At 37.0% G+C, this 19910-nt stretch overlaps 1 protein-coding gene across 1 annotated transcript in view; it reads left to right on the forward strand.

Annotated features, from left to right (window-relative positions):
• Positions 1 to 421: 421 nt before the first annotated feature.
• The window catches only part of CTNNA3 (catenin alpha 3), a 572729-nt gene continuing 553240 nt past the window's right edge, over positions 422 to 19910 (forward strand). The window contains exons 1-2 of the mRNA XM_064513677.1: positions 422 to 535; positions 11579 to 11685. Coding sequence (XP_064369747.1) covers positions 11584 to 11685 — 102 coding nt within the window. The 5' untranslated portion in view covers positions 422 to 535; positions 11579 to 11583. The remainder of the gene's footprint in view (positions 536 to 11578; positions 11686 to 19910) is intronic.

Consider the following 19910-nt stretch of genomic DNA (forward strand, 5'->3'; position numbering starts at 1 on the left):
TAATCTGGAAATATGCTTTCAGTATTTCACAACAGTAAATGAAGAAGACTGCCATGTACTCCATGGTTTGTGTGAAATTTTGCAGTATCCAAATCACAACAGTATTTGTCCTGGGTTTCCCAATAATGGCTTTTACTTTCCCTGTTCGCCTTTCCCCTCTTATGTTCAATCTAAACCACGTTGATTTCTGAGGGGGTCTTGTCACTGACTTCAGTGGGGTCTGACTTGGGGTCTACAAGCTCAGTGACAAACTGTGTTTGCTTGATGGGTAATGAGCTTGGGCTTTCTTTAAGTAGTATTTTCAGTAACAAGTTGTCAGTGAAGTCAGAACCTGGCAGCTTAGGAGGAGTTCCCAAATGGGACTCCCCTCCCCATTCTGACTCTTTTCTCCTCCTATTTTGTTTCTCACAGACTAGAAATGACAGGCAGTCAAACTTGCTGTCTCACTCTCAGTGCCTCTGGAGTCAAGTTGCTTCAAGAAGGGTTCTTCACAGAGCTGTTTCCAGGATCTTTTGTTAGATTCCTGCTTCAAAAGGTAAGATTGAAGGTGAATGAAGGAAATTTTCCACTTGGTGAAAGAACATTAAGCTATGAATTGAGCTATAGACAATCAATCAAATAATGACTCCCAAAGCTCAGAAGTTTTTGCTAATTTTTTTTTAATTAAACACTATGTTTAGGCTCTGAGTGTGTAAGAAATCATCGTGATTTGTCACTTTAAGCTATTTGAAATTTGTCATTTGATGCCATATCGGAATACTGTAAAAGTGGGAATCCTGTAGAAGTAGGAAGTGGCAAGAAGCCACTTGTCACTTGATTCTGTGTTGGAATCCTGCAAAAGGAAAGATAAAACGTTGTGTGAATGCTGTTCCTTTAACAAAGTTTCACTTACCTCTTCTTTGCTGGATGTTGCTTCTAGTGCAAGGAAGGTTTATGCAAATACAGGTTATCATCTCAGTGTTGCAAATACTGAATTACTGTACAAAGCAATTTTATGCAATTATTTTTGATATTAAAATATAAAAGGCACTGTTCCTAAGTCAGAGGTAATGAAGGGTAGTTACGCTCAATATAATGCATTGACATATTTCAAAAAGGTTATGCACATCAAGACAATTTTCCATTATATAAAACCCATTTAGGGCTCTCTTCTTAAAGACAAGGGGTATGTTCAGAGCTGGTGAAGCCCAGAAGACTTCTAACAGCAAAGAATTAGATGTGGTAACTGCTATTTAGAAAAAGTAAAACATAAGGAAGTGCCACTGTTTTCTCTTATTTCTTATCTGTTGGTCCATATTAGGAAATTAATCCAATATGGAACAATCTTTCTGTAAGGTTATTATTAAGCCAGATCCTTTTGAGAGTGACTTGGAATGAGGAGGGGAGGGTACGAGGCACAGGAATATCTCTAGATTTATCTCTGAGGCTGTTTGATCAGAAATCATGTAGCAACTAAGTAAGGTTTCCCTTTTGAGCTGTATTTTGATTTGGAACCAGTATCTGAGTTTTGATTGAGGAAATGTGTCACGCAGTGACAGGAGCCCCTGTGGAAGACTTAATCTGTGTCCTAAAATCAGAGGTCTGTCCAGGTATACAGCATGGTGTGGTGGTGGGATTATGGTTTTGTTTAAATACTGTTTCTCTTTGTCCCCTGTTTTTAGGTGGTGCCTTTGTAGGTGATAACAAAGTAGCTATTTGTGGACTTAAAAGGATGGTGCAGTTTCTGAAAAGGCATTTCCCTTCTTTCTCATGCGTATCTCAAAGTATAAAATTGAGAAATGGTGATTACATGTACTACCCTTAATTTTTGGTTTATTTTGTGCGTGTCTGTAGAGAGCAGGGGAGAGTGATTATATTACTTGGGTCACGGGACAATACAAAGTCAGAATGCAAACCTTTACAGACTACATCAGTTTGAAGATAGCTACATAAAATGGTACTTCATGGTGAAGCAAGCTGGTGTAATGCATAGGTATGAAACACAATAAAATCTATTGTGAAGAGTAGCAGTTGTACAGAGAAAGAAAAACTTTTTGTGAATTCATTGCAATTGAGAAAGAAATAAACATTTGTTAAGCAAAACTGAATATAATATAATATTGCAATAGGTAACACTCAACACAACAAAAAGAGGAAACTCTGGGATTCCTTCTAAGAAAAATAACATTTAAAAACCTTTTAGCTGCACATCATGGAAATCGTTTGTTTAGTTGTATTTAATGAGGTGAGCAATACACTATTTTTAGTGCAAGGTCAACTTGAACTTTATTTAAACAGAGTCTCTGGTTCTGAATAGAGATAGGACCACTTTAAAAGTGATAAGAAAGGGGGGACTCGGAGCCAAACCTCCTTAACCTATCGTTACCAGCAAGGATAGCCATTCATGGGGGAACTGTATGCCACTTAAATAGAGAGGGATGCTTGTTCAGTGCTCAAACAAAGTGCAAAGTGCATGCAGTGAAAATAGCAGAGAGGTTCACATCAAAGGATTTTTTTGTTTTGTTTTGTTTAAGGAAGGATTTGAAATGGGTCCAAAGAATGCTAATGAAAACTCCTCTTTTTTTGTCTTTTTTGAAGTAAATGCTTTTTCAATATCTCAAATATCACAACTACAGTTCTGAGACCCAGAGCTTCAGTACCTAGAAAAATGTAGCTGGAAGAAGTGTTAGAAAAGATAGGACTGAAGACAGGTTAAAGCATTTCTAGGCCAAGCAGGATTAGTTTGGTTCTGCTCTCACTCATAATGGTGTTATAGCCTTTATACTTTCATTGATATCAGTGGAATGCTTAGTTTAGTGCTAATATAGACAGCACTGTCAGACTCTGAAATTCCCGTAGTTATACTTCAATGGAGGAAGTTTTCCTAGCTGCAGCTATAGGCTCAGGACTGTAACGCATATTTCTAGATAGCTACTGGTTGAAGAGCAGAGTCTGGCATGTTAGTGCAAAGCCAAAAGCTCTGCAGCTGGTCAGACCATAGGTTTCACACCTCTGCTGGAGCGTCTCCTAGAATTCATCTGTGTGTTGTAACTGGCTGTAAGTGCATTCATTCAGGCAAGGCAATACTTCAGATAGTATAGTTAAGGGAGAAAAATACATTAATTGACTTTACTAAGAATAAAAAATACCGATATTTGGGTAACTTTGACACGAGTATGGAAGATGAGATTATATTCTTTAGATTTATATTGCAAACTATGTTTGGAAATGGAAATTTTTGGAAATGTTTTACTCTTCTTAGCCTGTCTATTGAGCACAGTTGAAAGAAAGTCAGAGTAATGTGCTCTAGTGACTAGTTCATTGCATCTCTGATTCTGCCACTGGCATTCTGTGTGATCTTGAGCAAACTATTTCTGTTTTCTGGGATTGTCTCCTTGTATAATATAAGAAGGTGACCTCTTTTTGGAAAAGTCCTTGGATGGAAATCACTATAGAAAAAGTAGGCATTACTGTTAAACAAGGAAAGAGAATGCCATTCTGAATGTTACAACCCTGGGAAAAAAATCTTCATTTAGCACCTTACTGGACATGAGACAGTCTGCATAAGACAAACTCACTGATTGAGGCGTGATGCTTACCCCCATCTCAAACACTTTTTCTGTAAGTTGTAATTAAAGCTTTTCACACCACTAGGTCAGTCATAACCTGTGTTTCTTACTGTGTGGGTCCTCCCGTGTCAGGTAAAAATTAGGTTCATGCTGCATTCTTTTTCTTGGTGGATTCACTAAAAGAGTTGATGTCTGACTCTAGTTACTTCTTTTACTTTGAGAACTATTTTTAAGAGTCTGATGGAACTCTAGCGTATTTGGGACTTCCATCTGTCTTTCAGATGTGTTTGAAGTTGGACAATGGATTCAAAAATGGCTGCTGAGAGAAGGTGGACACAGAGGGAAATGAAAGGAAACATTAAAAAAAATTTTTTTTTTACTCTCAGTATTAAAAATGTCTTCCAGTTACTTCACTGGGAATCTACCTAAATATAAAGCCTGGTTAAGTAAAGTAGCCTTCAGTGAATAAATTTTATTAACTGATATCTGAATCTTGCCACCTTCTTCAGCTCTCAGGCTTGTTTTTTCCTTTGTGCTGCGTTTGCATTAGCAGACATCTTTCCTGTTAGTAATGATAAAAAATGACAAAATCTAATATGGTTAGAGTGTAGCCTGATGACTTTATATGAAACTAAATAATTTGTGAGGTGCATTACAGGTTTTCCTCAGTGTTAAATGGGCGAGATTCTTCCTAGGTGTCAGTTATTGCTCCATTCTAGTGCATACATTCTAGTGCCCACAAAGTACAGTAGGCCTTCAAACAAAGAGTCCATGTAGTTCTACTGCAAACAAGACTAGTAAATTTTAACAGATAACTCCTCTGCATTCTGATTATCTCATTTTCTGTATCAGCTAGCAGATGAAAGGAAAACATAGTCACTATTATTGTTGCTTCTATAAAACCTGATTTGCGCTCACTGTACTGATTCTGTAGCAAAAGGGCTGACAAATATTAGTTCCAGAGTGGTGTTGACACCACTCATGAAGCTTATATAATAAATATAAATTTAAGAACAAGCAATAAAACATGTTCTATTAAATATTCTCAGCAGTGCTTAATGTCTTGGAAGTCCTCGTGTGTTCTGTGCATGTGTTCCTTGTTTGAAAATACACGTTCAGACTACTTTGTTTTTATAAAATACAGTTTCTGGTGTCATTCCTGCTTTTTAGAAGGCAGTAGGCCTGTGCATTTTATGAACTTCATAGGATAATATAGTGCATATCAGTGCAGGATAACATACGATAGAAAAAAAGAAAGTAAACAAATCTGGTGCCAAGTGATTGGGTGAGAGCCTGATGAATCCCTTTGCTGTCTAGTTCAAAAGTCTGAATCTGAGTCATTGCCTTGAGACAGAAGTTGGCATACAACCAGAATGTATGGGAAAGTAATAGCTGTGTTGAAAATTACAAGATTATGCACCACAAGTAATGGCATTGGCATGTTTCATGTCATCAAATTGCTCAAAATGGATTTAAAGGAATTTTTTAACTTCTAAATTTTTGAGAGCATATTTGTGCATTAGTATATAGCTTTAAGGATGCCCATCCCCCTGCCACCCCTCCAGCAGCCACTGTGTCCTGTCAGTCATCCTGAAATAACACTAGAGAGCTTGTCAGGCAGTCCGCTTGCAGATGCCTCAGAAGCCAAATAGTGAGCCAGAGCAGTGGCACTGAAGTTCCCAACACCAGGAAATTACATAGACAGTTGCTTTAGTGCTGCATATGGACCATTTGTTTTCTAGGATAGGTGAGTGATATGCTATTGGCCTTCTAATGATTTAGCAGGAATTAGATTCTGAAGTTGTTTGTCTAATTTATGCAGAATATCTTAGGCTCTGTTTTCTGAAGCTAATTAGCTTATGTCTGTGTATAGTGTACTTACACGTTATCTAAAAACTGCAGGTACTGTGGTCACATTGTATTGCAGGTTGATGCAAACTTCTTTGACTGTTAGTCATGTGTCTTTTTTCTTAAACCAAAACACTTGGCAGTTTCAGTTTGGACACATCTGCTGAAAAGACAAAATGTGCGTTATCTTAAAGCATGCCACACTTCAAGTGTGCAGGGGGTTGCTTTTCTGGCTCTCCTGAGACAGAAGAACTGTATCTCGTGACATGTGCTTAACATCCTAAGTGTTGTAAGAGCTGCTGGTCTACGGTGCTGAAATTGCCTACTGTAAAGGTTAATGTACCCAAGTGTGAGGTTATAACAGTCTTTTACCAAAATATCTCACAGTCAAGATCCCTGCTGTAATTAGAGAGCAGATTATACTGGAGTAGAGGCATGCATTAAAAAAAAAAAAAAAAAAAAAAATGGAATGTGATCTCCATTTTCTCCTGAGGTGAGCACCAAAACTTGGAAGGAGAGAAGTTTGCTTTGTGAGTGGAAATAACAGAAAAAGCCCCAGAACAATTTTTACTGCCAACGTATTTTTCTTTCTGTTATATTACTCTTGCCTTGATAAAAAGTCTGAATCTACATAAATACTTTTTACTAATATAGTAAATAACAGTAGAGAGAGCCTAATTAATTAAAAATCTGAAGTCAGTGTATCAAAATAATTTAAATTTTGCAGTTTTCACTACATTGGCTTGCAAGTTAGTTCTCATGTTTAGGCTGCCTTAAGGAAGTTTAGCGAGAGGCATTAGAATATTCAAAAAAACCCCAACATCTTAGAATCGGCTAGTGAGCCTTTTAATAGGTTATTTGTACCTTTGAATATAATTGAAATTTTCAGAAAATGAAAACATTTTCACAATTAAAGTGATTTTTGACTTTGACTTTCAGTTGATGATAATAACTGATGGAATGCAAAGACAACCACTATTGCATTCAAAAGTGGTTGTGCCAGGACCAAAGCAAAGAAGAAAAATGTCCATTTTAGAAAGCATGGTAGGGTTTAAAAAAAAAAAAAAGAGAGAGAGAGAAGGTCACAGCACATCCAGATTTTTCTGAGCTGTAAAAAGGGGATTGCCTTTGTAACACTTCACAGATTTGAGACTGTTCAGAGGTAGGGTTCTGGAGCATAGTGATGTCTAATAAGAACAAGTGATTATAATTACAACTGTATCTGATCTGCCAGATTTTATGAAAGACCTGGCCATCATTGTTGATCCGTAGCATATAAAATGTGCAGAAAGAAGGCAGCTCTTGCTGCAAGCAACAAGGACCTTATTTCTGAATTTTGAGTAAAGCAACTACTAACCCTTTTATCAATGAATTGAGGTGAAGCGACTACAAACTTAAAGCATGACTGTATCTGCAAAAAAAAAAAAAAGTGAAAATCATTTTGGGATTTCTTCAAATCTTAGTAGAAGCACAAAGTGCTATTTCTGTCCATGTCTTACATGTCCTCTTGCTACTGCTTTAAGATCTTGCCCAGAAAGAATTCACCGCAGAATCAGTACCATCGATTTGCGATAGTTGTGATGGATTTCAGGAGGTGCCCATGTGTCGGGAGGCTGGTAAAGATTATGCCAGCTAGTAAAAAAAGGACTTTTCAAATATATGAAAAGATCTGGCTTGATGCAATGCCAGTGAAGCTGGAGGAGAGTATCCTGTGGAACTGAATGGCCTCATCAGAAGAAGCAACTTTTCAGCAACTCTGCTGTGTGGCTAGAAGTTCTTATGCTGCACCAACTTGTTAACAGGTGGGCGCAGACATACCACACCCTATCTGCCAACCCTGCAGCTTCACCCAAAGGCTTATGCATTGTTGATTTGTAATAGGAGAGGCAGGTTAAGAAGCTATTAAATAGGAGTCAAGTTCAGATGCAGAAACAAATTGAGAAGAGCAGGGACATGCATGATGGACATTTATGGCTTTCGGAGCAAGTTACTGGTATTGTAGGAAAGCTCCCTTTGACAAGTTAAAAGGGATCTTATGTTAATATTTGTTATCTTTAATTCAAAAGTGTGTGGATGTCTGAATGTCAGTGGGAACCTGGTTTCCAGGTTACTGATAGCTCTCTTGCTAATACAGCAAATGTTGCTGGAAGTAACTCTCGTATAGCCATAGCTATAGACAAGCTTGAGGTTTAATCTACTTTGCAGACATGGAACCTTCTCTGAATATTGGTTGTTAAAATTAGAATGATGCAGTTGATAGGTGTTGTCTTTTTGAGGTTGCATTTTATACTCTGCCTTTCGCTCTTGAAACACGCAGACTTCACTTACAATACTCCATATTTAATGCATTTCCACAGAATTATATGGTTAAGTATTTGGCTTTACTTCTGTTTTTAGTTCCTATACATGAAGAGCCAATGGATATTTGTGAGAAATACTACAGATTAAATACATAGTAAAAATAAAACCTGCTTGAGTGAGTACAGAGCATGCATGCATTTTGGTCTGAATTGAACTGCAAGAATGAGCTTTCTTTGCAGAGTTCAGAAGCTCAGCAAGGATGTATGTGCACAATATTAAGAAACCAGGAGGTGTTGCAGTCTCATGACAAAATTGTAGTTTTATAAAGCCCTGTGAATGATTGTGAATTTGTGGGAAAGGGCCACAAGAACTATATTAATACGCTATTTCAAGGGTGCATGACTTAGATTATCATCACCCATCATGTCTTTTATTTTTCTTGATTCCTCCACTGAACAGCAGATGGAGAGAGTCTGCCTTATTTCTTGTTTTGCTGCAGACTCAGTATATTATTGAGAATTGATTACAATATTAGGCTATTTTTACAGTTTAATGATTCTGCATAGACTAGATGGTGCCTAGAGTATACAGCTGTAAAAGCTATATAAAACTTTTATCCTGAAGAGGTTGCTTTGTTTTAAGAAAATGAAAAATACTGACATATTTGTTTAACGTTTCACATTTCAGATACACTTTTTCAAAAATGAATGTTAGTGAGATATTAAGATTAATGACAAAGTGAGTAACTCTTTTATAAAATCAGGTAATCTAAACTATTGCTTGGGTCTGTATGGTACAGTTAACTGAAGATTTGTGAAGCAGAAATAACTGATAAAATAAGGTGGAAGGATCATACTTCAGCAGTGAGGAGACTCTGTGCATTACCTCCATCTTTCAGTGCAGCTTTGTAATTGTAGAAAGTCGTCATTAATTTTTAAAAGTCTTACTGGAATTAAAACTGGAAGGAACAGAAGTAGAGCTTTGATGAAACAACGATCCAGTCCTAGCAGAAGAGATGGATAACCTTATTCTGTTAGGATTATTTTTAAGTCAGGACCATAGCCGTGGTGGCTGCCTGTTATTTCTTGCTTGAATGAAGCTCTCCTTTTAAGTAGTCAAGACTGTGGCTGTGATAAAGATAAAACTGAAGAAGTGTTTTAGTACAGTCATAACCTAAGTTGTGTCCTTATGTCAGTGTTAAATTTAAGTTCTTCAGCTGTGAGACCGAATCTATTTCTATGATTAGATGAAAGTCTAGGGATGAATCACTGGCCCCATTGGCGAAAATAGTAAAACCTCCATTAGCTTGCATAAGGCTGCAAATTCTTCCAAATCCTTCACTGGATTTAAAAATAAATAAATAATGCGGATTAAAACTGGATGCTTCTTAGATCAATTACCTGAGTGTAATGCCTTTGTGTGCAGTGGTTTTCTGCTTGCGTTATAGGGTTTCCAGGTGCCATGGGTGGTTTGTCTGTTAATGTTCCATCACTGAAACAGTGGGCTGACCATTTAAATGCTAGTAGTGCCAACAACTAAATACTCCTGTGGAAGTTGCCATGTCCCTTTTTTAATGGGGGCTTGCCCTCCTCCAGAGCTTCTCAGAGGGTCTACACTCTGTTTACTTCCTAGTCTATGGACAGATGAGGAGCAAGTGCTTAATATTAATTAGTAAGCATAGAGGAAATACTCTCCTGAACCATAGAAGATTTTAACCATGAAAGTACTTCTGTAAACCAGTTCCATTGTTGGCCTCAGAGCATGTACATGTTGTTATTAATCAGATTGCATGCATGATGCTATTATGTTCGTTTAAAAAAAAAATCCCCTTCTAATATGTTTCACTAAGAAAAAAAAAAAAAGCTTCTTAATTTTAATGCTCTGTTTCCAGGTCACTTGTTTGGGCAATTTTACTGTACTCAAAGAGACTCTGAAAGTAGGACATATAGAACTTGACAGTGCAAAACAGTTGTTTATTGGTTAATAGACAAAATAGAGAGCTAGGGCTGGTAAACCATCAAACTAAGCATTAATATTCTCACCATTTTCTATGCGTCTTTGGCTCAATGGTCATCATTCAGATGGGGAAGGGTTGGCTTCCCTTTCTTCTCTGTAGTGGGCTGATCTTTGATGATACAGAGTTGCTTGCTTCCAGTTCTCCATTTTTTCCCCCCATAGCGTTTATACCTTTCTATGTCAGTATTTTTCCTCTCGAATTCTTGAGCTAAGAAGTATTACGATCTCAATGATTACAATTCTCTATTTTAACTTTTTTTTTTTTTGTCTTTTCAATCAAAAAGTTCGAAAAGATTAAATAAATTCACAAATGGCATGTCCTTAAGTGGATACAAGATAGGGATTTGCTTTCTAACATTCCTCATAAACAATTCTGAATGCTGGGGAAGTATGAGAAGGGTGGACCATAGGAAGTGACCAGGCTTGCATGCTGTCTCCAGATAGTCTGACCAAGATGAACATGCTGGGCTAGAATGACTGTTGGTCTGATCTAGTAATTCTGGTCAGTCTGATCCCAAGTTTCTGTTTTCTGTGTCTTTTGTCTTTGAATTAAAACTGAAAAGTCACTTCTTTAAGGAAGCTATCTCCTGAATGTCTGCAACTGAATATACGGGAACTTAGGGCTGCAACTAGCATAGTTTACAATAAAGCAATAAACTTGGCACTTGTATAACCTTTACTGAGAATGGCAAAAACCTAAATTATGTCTAACCTTAATTCTTTAATTACCATTAATGTTGTCTTTGCTTGCAAGTGATATGTGGATACCTATTATACTATAAACTTGCTATAGAAACTCTAAACCTATTGTGTTGCATTATATCAATTCTAGGTTCACCAGAAGGTGACAATATATCTCTTTAGCATGCGCGGTCACAGTACCTTATTACTTTATTATACAGCCGCAATGGTTGTAATAAGTCCTGCTTAAAAAGGACAGGTATCCATTATTTGTGTGTTTGAAATCTTTATTGGCTATAAAGACTTTGCTGAGCTGTGTTTTATGGGAAATTAAGTTCCTGGGAAATTTAAAATGTCTTTTGTTTTGGGGCAATAATTAGTTGCATTTTGACTAAACTACAGATATAATTCTGTGCTAGCATGCACACACTTATCACCATGGTGGCCAAAGGCCCAAGTCAGGGCCCAATGAATTCTGTGAAAACCCTTAAATTAATATCAGTGGACTTTGGATCAAGCTCCTAATGAATGATTTATTCACTTTAAAGACCTTATTTAGCTTTAATTCCTTCTTACTGACTTCAGTAATAGGTCTTCTGGACTTAATCTGTCTTGACACTTAGAAAATACTTGGTGTTACAGAGTGTAAGGTAAACTAAATGTTTCACTTTCTCCTGCCGTTAATTGCCAGGACTTTAAAGAGTTGCTGTACGTATTTTTGTTTTTAACATCTTCATTATGACCACTGTCATTTAACATATTGTTTAAAGTATAGGTATAATGTGTATAGCAATAATATTTTTCTTTTATGATCAATTCAAGAATACAATATATAAATTTTGGTTAAAAGCTCATTATTATTCTATTGACTACTAGAGAATGTATGCTCTTAGGTCTTCTAATACATTTTTTTTTTTTTTTACTGGTACGAAGTTAATGTAGAAATCTGGAAGAGAAAGCAAAGCATTACACGTATTTTAAATTTATAGTTTTACAGTTTATGCAAGTATCTGTGTGTTTTTTCACAGTTTAGAAGGAGTCGGAAAGATTTCTTTTATCTCTTGAAATTCTAAGCCTGCCATTGAACCAAGTCTCTTCCCTAATAAGTGCTCTCAGAGCACTGACAGAGTGCAGTGATACTTGCTACTATGATTGCTTATTCCTTTTCTTTGTTTTGTACCTAGGTGAAATGTCGACAGAAGTCCCAAACATTAAACTGAAAATTGATCCTCAGGATCTGCAGATCCAGACGTTTACTGTGGAGAAACTACTGGAACCATTGATAATTCAGGTATTTCAATACTGCAGAAAATAAATTGGGTATCCGTAGAGGAAACAGAATAAAGGTGTAGAACTTTGTCTAAGGACACTATTGTGAAAAACGCACCCATGGCTTTTCTGTGCCTGTGGATACTCTGGCTCAGGAACTGTCCAGGGGAAACACTTTCCCAGTTTGGTAATTCATTAGTCACTTCCATTTTTACAAATTCTGCCACACAGTATTATAACAAATGTAGCTTGCTCTAGCTAGTTTTTTGTGCACTATTATTCAGTGGCTGTGTAAATGTAGAATGGACTACAAATGAAGTTCCAACAGATGAAGTGTTTCATATTTTAAGTAGTGAACAGAATGTAAAAGAGATGGCTGGATATCTCTAGGTGAGTTTATCTGAATCATGAAAACAAATACGTTCTGTATATTTTAGAAGAGATGCCCAAAGATGATGTAATTATTGCATATTGTATAAACATTATTTGAGTACTTTTCCTTCAAACTAAACAACATTTGGACTCGGGGATTTACAAAAATGCTGTCAGACTTGTTGATGATACCTTCTTTTCAGGATAGCATATTCAAGTTTTATTTTAAATAACCACCAGTTAAATATGCAGTGCATAATGAGAACATCTCTAACACACTATGTCTGTATTATGCATGGGTTAGAAATATCTTTTTCAATACAATGGAAAGGACTTAGCTGCAGATGGTCTGAACTGTTTTTGCATATATTGCATATAACTAAGAGTATTAAAAGACCTCTTTAGCAATATGTTATAGGAGAAAGAATAGAAAGCCCGTCTTCCATTTTGAATCTCAAACTATTTTGAGCTTCCTTCTTATTTAGTGCAAAAATGTTGGGACATCTACTTCTAATCAGTCAATTACATGCAGCACAAGGATGCCAGCCTATCACTATCTTTTAGCTTTGCCAAGATGTTGCAGATCAAAGTACTCGTCACAGCTGTAGACTGCTTATTTAGTATTCTTTCCCTGGTGCCTGCTGGTATGTTTATTTGGCAGTCACTGCTCTGACTGCAGTTTGTGTAGGTAAGCCTAAGGTGACTTTAAACTAGCTGGCTTGACCATTGCTAGCAGTATAGATGTGTATCCCAGAGCTCAGGAGAAGCTATAAAGCCTATCCGAGAAGCTGGACTGAGGCTGCTGCTTCAGTATGGATCCATGGGCTGCGATCCTGAAGGTGGGTAAACACCATTTAATTTGGCATCTAATTAAAGTGCTGTGAATCACTTACTTGAAAACTCCTCTTTCAAGTGGTGATATTATATTAATATTATATTATCTAGAGATAATAGGGGGATATAAAGCCCAACTTCTGTTGTCAGATGCTTAAAAGTGATGGGATGAACATCTCCCAGAGCAACTATACATACATATATCCTCTTCTGAACAGTGACCCTTCTCTGAGGGCTTGATACGTAACTTATTTTCTCATGGTTAATGAGAGTCTTTCCATTAACAGGCCCTGCCAGCAGTGCAGAATGGCTTGCATCCTTGCAGCTTATAGCATAGCACTTGGAGTGATTCCTCACTTGTAACTTATCACAGAATCACTTGATAGCTGAGGTTAGAAGGGACCTCTGGAGACTATCTTGTCCGAGCCCTCTGCTCCAAGCAGGGTCACCTATAGCAGGCCAGACATAATCCATTCAGGTTTCAAGCATCTCCAAAGGTGGAGGCTACACAACCTCTCTGAGCAACCTGTTCCAGGGCTTGACCATGCTCATCATAAAAAAGTTATCCCTCAGGCCTTTGTCCCCCCTAAGCCATAGAGCTCTGTAGCATGCTGTGTATGCCACACATGATACTTGTCTGCTCCATGCTTACCACATGACCATGCTAGTTCTTATTGTGGGCCTTACAATAGGTCACTTGTAGTCATATTCTTACATTTTGGGTGACATAGCTTGGCCCCCCCTTGGTGCAAAGCCTTTCTGACATGAAAGTGGCCAGGGAGATTCTTGCAACTGTGATTCCCCAAGCTCTAGGATGACTTGAGGCATGCTTTCTCAAGGATTTGGATTTCCTGTGGCCCCAAATAGCCCCTCACTGGGCCTGAGCCATTTTTTCCCCCCAAGATTCTTTATGAATAATATTTCATTTTTATATATCCATTATAATGAGAAGACTTCATCACAGCCTCCAACATTTATCCTTTCACAGCAGTACTCTGTTGGGGTGTGCTACACACATTCAGATGTGAGAGTACAAGACCTCCTGGGATAGTGCACGAAGGCTAGAGCAGGCAGAGGCAGCAAGACCTGGTGTTGTCTGTTTATACTCCTTTTGGAGCAAGCCCTGAATCACTCTCTGGGACTTTGGGGAGAAAGGTGTGGTTCTGTGCTCCCAGAATCCCATCTGGCAATTGTGGGGAGGCAACAGGGAACAGTATTCTGCAGTTAGCATGGAGAACAGTGCTGTTAGTCAAGCTTTAGTATTTAAAAAGATTTAAAGATGATGAATTTGAGAGCATCATTATTTGAAGTGTGAGTTATTTTCAGTACCTTAAAGGATCCATTTTTTTTATGTTTGTCCGTAAAGATGCTGTAATACTGATAGGAACAGAAGCAACCTGTTTGTGAGGCATAGAATTGCAGCAGGAGGAGGGAAGGCATAGAAAGTGGATCATAAAAGGCGGTAGAAAATACCAATATGCAGTTTTCTTCCTAGGTAACTGTACCCTTATTTCCTTTTCAGGCAGTTGCCCTAAAGCAATTATCTGGCTGCCTATTCAGAGTATGATTATAAGGTGGCCTTCTGAGAGATGTAAATACTTGCATAAAAATTCAGTTCTGAGTTTCACTTTCAAATTAACTTCATTTTTAAAAGTTAAATGTTGCAGTTCTGCGGGGACATATAGCAAAAACCATAATTGCTAGCAGTTGTCATTGGTCTCCATTTGTTCCATTGTATGATTTCTATCATTTTTATGTTATATATATAAATGTATATGTAAATGTACTGAATGCAGAATGTCCAGCTGCTTCTGGATTGTTACTGCATGCAACAGACTAATAATTACAGTTTAATATTTGCAATAATTGATAATATGTCTTGCTCTGTCAGTCTGACTTCTGGATATATGTGTTCATAAATCTTTAGTCTCTCAATTTTATTCTTTTTTTTTACTCTTCACCATTAGCCTTGATTTATCTTTACTCAAACTTTTCCTCCAAAGCTTGTTTTATAGGAGTGTCCAGCCTCTGACACATTTTACTCTACCATTTCCTTTAACAGGAAAAGATCAGTTTCATATTTGCACCTATCTGCAATAAATTGTGTCAATAGATTAGATGCTTTTTCTCCAGTATTGTTACACACAATAGAATGCATATGCACTGCGTTATCTTAAACCACTGCTTGGCAATATAATGAGAAAATTTTGTGATTTCTTGAAGAGTGCTGCTTTGCTGTTTCTCTTTTTCTCTGTAAAGTCAGTCTGCTATGCTTACTCCACCCTGGACTGTGCTTATGCTTTTGTTCATTTTCACATGAGGAGGTAGCTGATAATGAGTTGACTTTTCTTTTTTGCCTAATTTACTGATATGAGAAAGTGCGACTTCCCATTCAGTTTTTCTTTCCGTTAGCTAAAGTACAAAGAACACTTATATAGTTTTTCAGGTTGTAAAGATGGTTTCAATGATTTGTTGGTTAAGATCTTTCCAAGCCCATTGAATAATGCCTGTTACAAGAAAATAACTTTTTGTGAAGTAACGTGTTAATAATCAACAATCAAAATTGTTACTGGGAGAATGACTGCGGGTAGATAGAGCAAAGCCAGATTGAATACTGTCTTCTGGCTATTATTCTCCTTTTAGACATGTGAGAATTGGTGGTGTACATTTTATTTAAAAAAGGTAATGACATATTCACCAAGTTTTCTATAACTTTTCAAATTGCAAATTCAAGTGTTTCAAATCTTTAATTTTAAAAAAGAGATGCTACATAAATAAAATAATCATTTGAATTGAGACTGAAACTATTATTGTTGTATTTAAGCAGACATTAAAGAAAAAAAATGTTTCCCAACTCATTATTTGGCTTCATTTGACTGTACTCAGAACCTTATATTTATGGTAAATTTCATTATTCCAGGAATGCCCTTCTTTTCACATGCATTGCTGTGATGGCATCTTTCCTGCTTTGTCCCAGGAGTCAGTTCTTTGCATGCTGGTTCCCTGGATTTGCCAGAGTGGTCACCAAATAGAGAGGCACTGTCAGATTATAGTTAAGGAAGCAGTACTTAATAAGCTTGGAGGGAAGAAGAACGCTGAGATAAAAGACATGGACAAGAAAACATCAAGTACATTTGGTACTATCATTCTCAGGTTTATTTGCACTCTCGTGGGAAAAGTCCTTTATTTATTCTAGAAATGCTATATATATTCTAACTTCTAATAAAAATGAAGAGGTGCTGATCATGCTTTATAACAGATGTTCTAGGAAGAGTCACTTTTTAAAATCAGTCAATTCATCAAAATAATAGTTTCTCTTTAACAAAGTTATATTTTCCCCATTTAAACTTTTGCTGCTCCTTAGCTCACTCATCCAACTCTTTTTATTCATTTTTCTTAATTATCTTTCAAATTTCTGAGCTGTCTCTCACTCATTTTGTCTGCCTTTATTTCTTCATTTTTTGCATAGGTATGATTGATGGTGTATAAAACTGGAGTCACAGCTCAGTGGTTGTTCAAAGTCATCAGGCTGGAGCATCTTATGTGGATGGATTATGAAATTAATCTGAGTGGTAGGCCTGGGTGTCTTTGATGGACTGCATTAGAAAGCCTTCTATTGTATAATGCCAGTAGGTCAGACTGTGCTCAAGGAGCTGCAACACTGTGGGCACTTTTAAAGGAAATGAAGGAACATAAATTAATAAAGATCTTAACCTGTGTTTTGTAGGATCAAAATCCCCAACCAAACAAGAAACCCCATTCCAGAACAAAACAAACAAACCTCATCTGTAAAAACAAAGTGATCTTCTTAAGCTTCTTTAAAAAGTTTGAGTCTGTTAAAAATGGAAACTCTTTGGTTCAGAGAGTTGAATTCTTCCAACCAAAGAGTTTGGCTGTTTTTTTTTGTTTGTTTTTTGTTTTTCTTTCTCAACATTAATGCTTTGTTTATCTCACAAAAGAAATGTGGCAGGGAAGGAAACTGGCAATTTTGAGAAGCAAGGAGACAAAAAATGTTGAAAATGCAAAAGCAGAGATTAAAGCTAATATTAATTAAAGTGTTAAGGTACTGGAAGAGCAATAACTGAAAACGGATCTGTGATTAGAAAAGAAAATCATACCAGACACAGTTAAAAATGGAAAGTACTGTGCTCTGGCCTGATTCATTTGGCAGCTGCTCCTTTGAACACAGTTTAACTGTATTTAGAGATCTATATTCTATTTTACTTAATAACCTTGTCATGCTCTGATAGGAAAGAAGTCTGTACGAGCCAGTTATGTTAAAACTTAGAATAATCGTTAGGTTGACAGCGTCAATTAGGGAGGAAATAAAGGAAAAGAGCCCATGTGGAAGCTGCCTTGCAGATGACTGCTAGATTCCCTCCCTCTTTCCTCTAACCTAGAATTGACAATGGTGGTCTTTTTGAAACTGTGAAAATGGTATGATCCATTGATTTGCATAAAAACACTCTCTGACTTGGCAACTTTCCCATCCATCCTGGCATTAAGTAACACAGTCCCCCTAAATTACAATGTTTAGGGGTTTGCAGGCCACCAGTCTCACTGCCTGTCCCTCTTTGCATCCTAAATGGTGGCCTGACCCAAAGTTCAAAGAGTGCTCTGCAGTGCTGTGTAGCAATAGTTCAATTCCATGTCCAGCCTAATAAACTATACTTTCAGGAGGATGTACTACCTGCATGCTGTTTTCAGTGTGATGCAAACAGGTTTTTTAATCCTATCTGATTGCCCCCTCAAAGTGTTTCTCTCTGTCCGTGGTCTTTCTGTTACTCCAAGTGTTTAGGGGTCATTAATTTCAAAGGGAAGGACTTTTAGATAAAGTTGTCTATCCAGATTTGTTGGCAAAAGCGTCTGGCACATTAAAAATGATAGCCGTCAAAGTTGACACCATTCAGCTGACAGCTGCCATGGTGTAAATTGGGAATATAGGTAGACAAACAATCTTTCCTTAAGTCTGGGCTTTTATCGGAGATGCACTCTGTCATGGAACAATTAGTATGAAACAGTCAGATCATAAAGTGTTTCATTAGCATAGCTAATGCCTAATATTTGTCAAGCTCGTGCTAGATTCACTCACAAAATACAGCAATTAATTTAATGGAAAATATCCCCTTTATTTCATCCTCAGAGACTGAAATCATTTAATATCTTTACTAATCTTACTATGTAATGATTACAGTAATGGTAGGGTATAAATTTGCTTCCACAGCAAAGTATCATAAGCCTTTTTTTCTTTTGAGTTTATATACAAATAAAAGTTATGGAAGATATGACTGGAAGAGATTAATATAGCTTCATGAATTCATGCAGGAAACATTTTTAATGGCCCTTGGTCTGTAATCATTCCAAATCTCATAAACTGCAAATTTGCCATTTATATGTATACACACACACACGTGTATTTGGTGTATCTCTGTATATATAAACAAATACATGTAAGAACTTTTTTGCTTCCTGAACATCATCTCTTCTGTCTATTTATATTTGGTACATGTATACAAACTAAGGAAAGCTTATGGCTGCAAGAGATTAAAAAAAAAAAAAAAAAAAAATTTACAGAACACACACAATCACACATGTATTTTAGGGTCCCTTATATCACTGATCAAAAATAGGCAAGTTGAAAGGCATTTATTCTCACCTGTCATCCAAACCGATAAAAGTTTGGCTGCACACACACAAGCCACATGCTGTTGTATTTTTAGTTCCGTATATGGTGAGCTTATTTTTAAGCACAGTGAAAATGATTAACCAGGATTTATTGGTATGGGCAATAGTTTGTTATCCCCAAATATCTAGCTTAGACAAAGGGCTGTTAGTGTTTGAAACAGTAAGCAGGTGGCTTTGCCAGTGTCATTAGGCAGCTGAGTGCAAGTGCCTCATTTTTTCAGATGTCTAGGATTGCAGTTATCCTGAACTAAACACTTTTTCAACAGTGAAGGGCTGTTTTGTGATTGATGATTTACTTTTATAATAGTAACAAAGGTGAACGAAACCTTTTGGTACTAAAGGTACCAAAGCATTATTTTCCTTAACTACTGCAATTTTAAAGGACTGTATTTAAAGGCTGGCCAGGAACTGAATGTAGCTTCTGAAGAACTGCTGCACAGTTCTTTAGGAATTCAGTATTTGGGGCAACCATGACAAAAACCCCCTCCAGCCTAATAAGGATCGGCAATAACAAGTGCCAACAACATGATTCAGCTTTGCAGCTGTGATGGCATATGGGCTTGAAAATCACACTTTAAAAAAGCTTGTGCTTTTAGTACAACTCTCTTTCTCTTCTGAAAGATACAAAATAACCTCTTGAGGATAATGATTTCTGTTGAATGCTGGGAGACATGCATGCTGTGTATAGCAATAAGAAAGTGTATTTATAACTGGGAGATGCAGTAAGGCATAAACTGGATAAATGGGGACAAGCTTCTCTGATTATTTCCTATAATGCTATCATTTTGACTGTGTACCCTATCTGTACAGTATGAACTGTTGACAATGGGGCTAAAGGGCACACCACAGTAACTACTGTGTAGTTCAATTCTTTCTGTGTAAGATCTGCATAAAGTGTTTGCATTCCTCCTTGAGAATCTGTGTTAGAGGGGTCTGAGTAGTGTTTCTGTATTCCTTAACCTCTTTGAGCCAAGGACTACCTGTCAAATTTTGATTGGTATTTGAGATAAGAAGCTGCCTCTGTTAAACAGCATTGGGCCCATTTCCATGGAAATCATTATGTTTTAGCTTCTGATATTTCCTGACAGTGTTGCTGAAGAAGGGTCTTGCAGTCATGGGCCTTCACCTTGTAGGAGTGACTATTTTTTTGTATTTTTTTCATTTGTTTTATTTGCTTTCCTCCTATTCCACAGCATATGAATAAACACTGCATGGAATGATATTTCATTTAAGAATGAAACTAGAGTAAAAACCAGAGATATAAAATGTACTAGTAATATGTTTCTTGGAATGGTGATTAAAAAGTTAAGACATTTAAATTATGTCTTTAACTTAATAGGTTGCTGAGGTTGCTTC

Source organism: Dromaius novaehollandiae, chromosome 6 (genome assembly GCF_036370855.1).
Source record: "Dromaius novaehollandiae isolate bDroNov1 chromosome 6, bDroNov1.hap1, whole genome shotgun sequence".
Taxonomy (NCBI): Eukaryota; Metazoa; Chordata; class Aves; order Casuariiformes; family Dromaiidae; genus Dromaius; species Dromaius novaehollandiae.